Source organism: Haliotis rufescens, unplaced genomic scaffold (genome assembly GCF_023055435.1).
Source record: "Haliotis rufescens isolate VD_foot unplaced genomic scaffold, xgHalRufe1.0.p SCAF_9, whole genome shotgun sequence".
Taxonomy (NCBI): Eukaryota; Metazoa; Mollusca; class Gastropoda; order Lepetellida; family Haliotidae; genus Haliotis; species Haliotis rufescens.
Window position 1 is genome coordinate 47,306,488 of NW_025964383.1, and position 8,076 is coordinate 47,314,563.

An 8,076-nucleotide genomic window follows, 5' to 3' on the forward strand; every position below is an offset into this window, starting at 1 on the left:
TGAAATGATCATGAGTAAGTTGAGGTAATTATGTTGTGTAGGGTATTTCTGACATGAGTGAGTGAGTGAGTTGGGTTTAACGCAGCTTTTAACAGTATTCCAGTTACATCGCGGCGTTCCATCTTAATGTGGGAGGAAAGCCCGGAGTGATGCAGGTCTCAGGCGTTTACCACTTCGGTGAAACCCACGAGCACGGGTATGGTGCTGACAAACCTAGAAACATAATTGGGGCGAACCGGGATTCGAACCCACAATCATAGGCGTCTGGCGTTCCCAAGGGACGCAACTCTGCACAGCGAATCGCGAAGCCTTAGACGACTGGGCCACTCGTGCCCCCATTTCTGACATGAAGGGTGAATCTACTGTTATGTGGAAATAGTGGAACAGAAGTGATTAAGGTAAAAACACTGAAGTAGTTTATCGGTTACACAGAGATTAATAAACGAGTGTCTGTCAGATACCATTTATCTTACGAGTTGTTTTCAAACGTATCTAACGAGCGAGTTGTAATGTAAATGAATAAGGTAAAAAGACAAATTTCAAAGGGGACCTTTAAGTAAGTTTGCTTTGCATAAAATGGATGACATCACAGAAGAGGGAATTTCCCTCAGAATTCACAACTGTGAAGTGTATGAGTATAAGTAGTGTAATTTGTAATTTATTCGAGTTCGAAGTGAGGACATGTCACTGTGGCATCCAGGGTCTAAACTCTTAAATCATAACGTTCAACACAGACATGGTTAACATTCGACTGAAATAACTTACCTACGATCAGGAGAAAAGTCCGTCATAATCTTACCTCAGGTCATCACCTTTAAGTAGCCAATCACGGACCTGGAATTCGATCTCGCACATGTTGGATACCCATCATCTGAAATGAATTTCCACCCACATCTGTCTTTGTAGTTATCTGGTGGAGACAAAGCCAGTTGAACTTCCTACCACCGGTTAGGGTGACGGGGAACCGTTCAATTCCAGGTGTCCAGTGGGAGTCGAAATTCTACGTAGCTACTCGTCAACAGGAGGGTAGAGGTCGCCACTGTCGTGCGTGATAGTTATTTTGACAACGGAATCTTGTCATGCATTGACATTGACATAACGAAGACACCGTTCAACCTTTAATGTGTGCGTGGTATTCGTCGGAGGGTTCGCCTCGATTGTTTCTAGGTTTGTCAGCACCATACTCGTGGGTTTCGCCGAAGTGGTAAACGTCTAAGACCTGCATTACTTCGGGCTTTCCTCCCCCATTAAGCTGACACGCCGTGTGTAACTGGAATACTGTTAAGAGTGGCGTTAAACCTAACTCCCTCACTCACTGCAGCCATAAGGAACTGCAACTGGTACCAGCTGTACCAGGGATAAGAATAGGTTTTCATCAACCAATGTTTGTGAAAGGCGACTATGCTTGTCGAAAGAGGCGACTAACCTATGGGGTGGTCATGCTCGCTGACTTGGTTGATGCATGTCATCGTACCCCAATCGCGTGAATCGATGCTCATGATATGAATCACTGGATTGTCTGGTCCAGACGCCATGTATTTACAGACCGCCGCCATGTAGCTGGAATATAGCTCAGTGCGGCGTTGAACAACAAACAAACAAATCAGTGATTATTACCAGAAACTTTGTGAAGTATGTTGTGTTCAGGGTAGAGTACGTGTATGGAGAACGCGTGAACATGTGTTTGTGCGATACGTCTCTTCGGCTGACATAAATACGTATGGCGTCTCTGGCAATGATCACACACAACCGCATTTCGTATGGATCACTTTATAGTCTCTGTAATGGAATTGCATCTTTGTAATAAACTGAACCATAGCATCAATAGAGACTGTACAGTGTACGTTTCTGTGCACTATACACATATCTGTATTATCCATGTGATACAGCGCGCGGTTATACAATGTCAGGCAAATGTGAGGTAGACCTGGTAGCAGGCCACTGGGGCGTTGTTCATGGCAGCCATGTGATACAGCGGTTATACAATGTCAGGCAAATGTGAGGTAGACCTGGTAACAAACCACTGGGGCGTTGCTCATCGTCATGTTCAGTTGACCAAAGTAGTCACCAGCAGGCAGGAAGGAGATGTCCACCTCAAACTGAGTCTTGGGGAGTGTGTAGTTACCCTGGAAACAGAAAAAAAACTGTTTTGAAAATTGTTTACTCACGTCTTGCCTTCAATATTGAACTGTCAAATGCAATGGGCTCCTACTTTGAATACCAATTTAATACCCTTAATATATTCTAGAATTCTAAAGATCGAAAATGGTATCTGTTGACACCCTCACCGCTCTTCACAACCCAACCCAGAAACGAATAAGACAATGCGGTTAGAAACCAATAAGGATGTCAGTAGAAATAATATATGATCCATGGATGACGCAATAGTGGACCAGTGGGCTAGGTTATTGCTCCCAGCTATAGTTGTTTAGAAGCGACATTGTTTGAATTGAATAAGATTTAATGCAAAGTTATCTTTTTACCAAATCTGAAACAATTTCGGTTTGCAACAGATAAAAGACCCCTGTGAGTGTTCATTTTGTTTAATTTGCCATACTGACTTCAGAAAATGTGTGATTTCATAAGTAACATCAACATGCCAAAATGTCAATTTACGAATCAATAGCGTGTGTGTCCACCTCTGGTTGCGATGCAAGCAATACATGTTCGTCGCACAAAGTATTGTGGGATATATGTCCATATCTGCTGGAGCATGTTTCGAAGTTCCTGGAGTGTCTGTTGAACACGTGGTTGACGTCGAGCGCGCCGATCCATCTCATCCCATATGTGCTCGATTGGTGAGAGATCAGGGGAGCGAGCCGGCCAGGGGTGACATTCGCGTTGTTTTGTTGAAGGGAATCCTGAACAAGTCGAGCAGTATGAGGCCAGGCGTTGTCATGTTGAAAGGTAATGCCTTGGCCATGACGACGTAAAAACGGTAGAACAACAGGGCCGATGATCACGTCGCGGTATCGCTGTCCAATGAGATTTCCCTCTACCACTATCAAACGGGTCCTCTGTCTTGCTGTAATCCCGACCCATACCATAACGATGCCGCCCCCGAACACGTTGTCACATTCACCTGTTGGAAGGGCCGCTGGCAGGCCACGTTGTTGTCACATTCACCTGTTGGAAGGGCCGCTGGCAGGCCACGTTGTTGTCACACTCACCTGTTGGAAGGGAGGCTGGCAGGGCACGTTGTTGTCACACTCACCTGTTGGAAGGGAGGCTGGCAGGGCACGTTGTTGTCACACTCACCTGTTGGAAGGGAGGCTGGCAGGGCACGGTGTTGTCACACTCACCTGTTGGAAGGGAGGCTGGCAGGGCACGTTGTTGTCACACTCACCTGTTGGAAGGGGAACTGGCAGGGCACGTTGTTGTCACACTCACCTGTTGGAAGGGAGGCTGGCAGGGCACGTTGTTGTCACACTCACCTGTTGGAAGGGGAACTGGCAGGGCACGTTGTTGTCACACTCACCTGTTTGAAGGGACGCTGGCATGGCACGTTGTTGTCACACTCACCTGTTGGAAGGGGAACTGGCAGGGCACGTTGTTGTTACACTCACCTGTTGGAAGGGGAACTGGCAGGGCACGTTGTTGTCACACTCACCTTTTTGAAGGGACGCTGGCATGGCACGTTGTTGTCACACTCACCTGTTGGAAGGGAGGCTGGCAGGGCACGTTGTTGTCACACTCACCTGTTGGAAGGGACACTGGCAGGGCACGTTGTTGTTACACTCACCTGTTGGAAGGGGAACTGGCAGGGCACGTTGTTGTCACACTCACCTGTTGGAAGGGGAACTGGCAGGGCACGTTGTTGTCACACTCACCTGTTGGAAGGGACACTGGCATGGCACGTTGTTGTCGATGAATGGCTGAGGGCACTCCGGTATCATATCGAGGATTTCACAGAAGTCAGCATAGTCACAGGTGCCGAACTGGTCGATGCAGGGGACGGTGATCCAATTGGACAACACCCTCTTCTTGATCTGCACCGAGGTCTGCAAGTTGAAGGGGAAGCTGATTTTGATACGAGGCAGAAATAAAGGTACATTGATTACACCGGACACCAATCCGGATGTGCCTACATGCACTGACACATGCCCACAGTCATTGACACATATTTACAGTCCTTATGACCATATTCATCAAAACTGCACAGACATCTGGGTTAACATGTCCTTGTTTGTTTTGGCATTATTCTTGCAACCTAGGAATGTATTTCAAAATAATGTTAAATAAAAAGCATGTTGAATGATTGAAACGCTATGTTTATTTTCACAGTATCAATCAATCGTGCTTCAGATTGTGTTACAGATCGTGTTGAAGCCAGAGTCACAGATTGTGTTACAGATTGTTACAGATCGTGTTAAAGCCAGTGTGACAGATTCTTACATATTGTGTTAAAGCCACTGTGACAGATTGTGTTACATATTGTGTCAATGCCAGTGTGATTATGATACAGATTGTTACAGATCGTGTTAAAGCTAGTGTGACAGATTGTTACTGATCGTGTTAAAGTCAGTGTTACAGATCATGTGACAGATTGTGTGACAGATTGTGTTACAGATCGTGTTAAAGCCAGTGTGAAACATTATGTGACAGATTGTGTGACAGATTGTGTTTAAGCCTGTGTGACAGATTGTGTTACATATTGTGTTACAGATCGTGTTAAAGCCAGTGTGACATATTGTGTTACAGATTGTTACATATTGTGTTAAATCCATTGACAGATTGTGTTACATATTGTGTTAAAGCCAGTGTGACAGATCGTGTTAAAGCCTGTGTGACAGATTGTGTTACAGATCGTGTAAAAGCCATTGGGACAGATTGTATTACAGATCGTGTTAAAGCCAGTGTGACAGATTGTGTCACATATTGTGTTTAAGCCAGTGTGACAGATTGTGTAACATATTGTGTTTAAGCCAGTGTGACAGGTTTGTACAGATTGTTACAGATTGTGTGAAAAGCCAGTGTGGCAGATTGTGTTACATATTGTGTTAAAACCAGTGTGACAGATTGTATTACATATTGTGTTAAAGCCAGTGTGACAGAATGTGTTACATACTGCGTTAAAGCCAGTGTGACAGATTGTGTTACAGATCATGTGACAGATTGTGTTAAAGCGAGTGTGACAGATTGTGTTACATATTGTGTTAAAGCCAGTGTTACAGATTGTGTAACAGATCGTGTTAAAGCCAGTGTGACAGATTTTATTACAGATTGTTACAGATCGTGTTAAAGCCAGTGTGACAGATTGTATTACAGATTGTGTTACAGATTGTGTTAAAGCCAGTGTGACAGATTGTGTTACATATTGTGTTAAAGCCAGTGTGACATATTGTGTTACAGATTGTGTTAAAGCCAGTGTTACAGATTGTGTTACAGATCGTGTTAAAGCCAGTGTGACAGATTGTATTACAGATTGTTACAGGTCATGTTAAAGCCAGTGTGACAGATTGTATTACAGATTGTTACAGATCGTGATAAAGCCAGTGTTACAGATTGTTAAAGATCGTGTGAAAGCCAGTGTGAGAGATTGTATTACAGATTGTTATAGATCGTGTTAAAGCCAGTGTTACAGATTGTTAAAGATCGTGATAAAGCCAGTGTTACAGATTGTGTTACAGATTGTTATAGATCGTGTTACAGCCAGTGTTACAGATTGTGTTACAGATTGTTACATATCGTGTTAAAGCCAGTGTGATAGATTGTATTACAGATTGTGTAACAGATCGTGTTAAAGCCAGTGTTACGGATTGTGTTACAGATTGTTACAGATCGTGTTAACGCCAGTGTGACAGATTGTATTACAGATTGTTACAGATCGTGTTAAAGCCAGCGTGACAGATTGTATTACATATTGTGTTACAAATTATGTTACAGATTGTTACAGATCGTGTTAAAGCCAGTGTGACAGATTGTGTTACATATTGTGTTACAGATTATGTTACAGATTGTTACAGATCGTGTTAAAGCCAGTGTGACAGATTGTGTTACAGATATTTGTAATCCAGACCTTCAGAGGAGTCAGAACTGCCCTGTAGAAATCCAGGGCGAAAGCCACACCTATTTCACCAGGAAGTTGAATGGGGTCAGGGGTCACTTGAAGACTGACAAGTTTGCCGGATTCAGTGGCAGGGTTCCCACAGTTCCTGACAGTGAAGGTTGACAGTCTCGTAGCTGGTTTTATTCCCTGTGAGAAACATATTGATACTATATTAACTATTCTAAATTCCACAATGTGTTAACTAATAACTCTATGCACGTCTAATGACACACGAACTCCGTGTCCTCGTTTCTCATTACCATGCATAATGGATCTCAACACGCCAGCCGCTGACTTGGTTGACGCACGTCATCCACGTCATCGTATCCCAACTGTATGGATCGATGCTCATGATATCAATCACTGGATTGTCTGGTCCAGACTCGATTATTTACAGACCGCCGTCATATAGCTGGAATATTGCTGAGTGCGGCGTTAAACAACAAACAAACAAAAAACTAGACGCCGATCCACGAACACTTTGTGAGTCCATTCTACCCATACAATACTGCATCTATGTCTGTGAGACATGTTTTATTATTTTAGATATATTCATAGAGCTTGTTTAAATGTTGTCAGAGGCATTGTCTCAAATATCACTGGGTCGAATATTAAATCCAGAAGTTCATTTTAAAAAACCCTCAGGAAATCAGACTGTGTGTCACATTTAGCTGCACTGAAACAAAATATGGCATCATCTGAATCAATTACTCAATAAAAAGAGTACGAGAGTATATTTTGAAAAGTATGATGTCACAGATGTGTGTGTATCTACAGCGATAACAGTTGTAATGTATCGGCGACAGATCACTCCCCTATGTGCATGTATATGTTATCACCAGCAGTATCGAAAACATATTGTCCTAGAAAATTCTACATTAAACTATAAAACAATTCTAACTTGTCTGCTACAAAAATTGCATTGTTTCAAGGTGTCTTTCTTATTAAAAAAACACATTTCAACCTCTTAGCTTTTGCAGCTGTAAAATATATCAGACAAAATTCCAAGAATAGCCCGCATTACGAGGCGGTCATTAAAGACTGATACCTTTAGGAATTACTATTGACTGAATTTTAGGATTATCTAAGTTTCTATATAGTACTCATTGCTATACTATGAAAGAAACTGAAGACAAACGTATGCAGTGTCAACCCTACAGAGATACTTCACTGAAGTCAAATGATTGCTTTGATGGCGAAATGTTATCAATTTGTGATATCATGAACAATAGATGGGGCAATATCGCTTTGCCCGTAAAATGAAGCGGTATGAAGCATTTTATTACATTATTTTTGTTTCAAAGAAAGGAGTCTTGCAACAAACATAATTGTCTTATGTATATGAAACTGTTCAATACTTCATCAGTGCATGAAAAAATTGTACAATGACCATATGCATGATATAACGAACTCACGTGTTTATGGAAATACGACTTCGGCATATACCTCTCAGGTGTTCGAGGTCTCATCAAAATTCGAAAAATATCGTGAGCATCCTTCTCGTCGTCGGTGTAGGCATTGAAGGTAACGATACCGTAGGCCACTGTGATCACTGCAAGACTTGCTGCGAGGGTTAGAGTGTTCATGATGAGCAGCTGCAACCAGCTCCTCCTCTGTGCCTGGTCCAGACGAAGTGATGACAGTTGTCTCCTCCAGCTACCTTTGTACAGTTATCTGTCTGACACCAACAGATCACCGGGCAGATAATATAGAAAGTACGGAGGTACCCAGCGTGTGATAAAGCGTTGTACTGATGCACCCAGACATGTTATAGTGAGGTTCTTGGTGATAAAGATATATCTTGATGCGTCATACGTGCAATAGTGAGGCACCTGCCAGGTTATATAGATAGTTGATACTCAGCATATTTTTGCCTTAGTCCACACGAAGCTCATCTAATGTGAGGCAAAATGTTATATCATATACTATTGATCAAAATAAAGTCTACATTCACTCGGACTGCGTATAAAAAGAAAAAGAGAAAATACACACATTTCATTTGAAATGCGTTTTTGGAAGCCCCCAAA

At 42.6% G+C, this 8,076-nt stretch overlaps 1 protein-coding gene across 1 annotated transcript; it reads right to left on the reverse strand.

Annotated features, from left to right (window-relative positions):
* Positions 1-1,754: 1,754 nt before the first annotated feature.
* On the reverse strand, positions 1,755-7,697 carry LOC124122983 (ganglioside GM2 activator-like). The gene is made up of 4 exons (XM_048391503.1): positions 7,465-7,697; positions 6,020-6,196; positions 3,831-4,001; positions 1,755-2,126 (listed from the first exon to the last, which is right to left on the reverse strand). The coding sequence occupies exons 1-4, from the start codon at positions 7,633-7,635 to the stop codon at positions 1,989-1,991; spliced, it is 657 nt and encodes a 218-aa protein (XP_048247460.1). The 5' UTR covers positions 7,636-7,697; the 3' UTR covers positions 1,755-1,988.
* Between the last annotated feature and the right edge of the window lie 379 nt (positions 7,698-8,076).

What these genes read in the sequence shown, in the direction of transcription:
- LOC124122983 (XM_048391503.1), bottom strand. Translation starts at nt 7,635, where the DNA reads ATGAACACTCTAACCCTCGCAGCAAGTCTTGCAGTGATCACAGTGGCC. An exon ending in AGTCGTATTTCCATAAACAC is followed by an intron (nt 6,197 to 7,464) that starts GTGAGTTCGTTA and finishes TGTTTCTCACAG; the next exon opens with GGAATAAAACCAGCTACGAG. An exon ending in GCCAGTGTCCCTTCCAACAG is followed by an intron (nt 2,127 to 3,830) that starts GTGAGTGTGACA and finishes TTCTGTTTCCAG; the next exon opens with GGTAACTACACACTCCCCAA.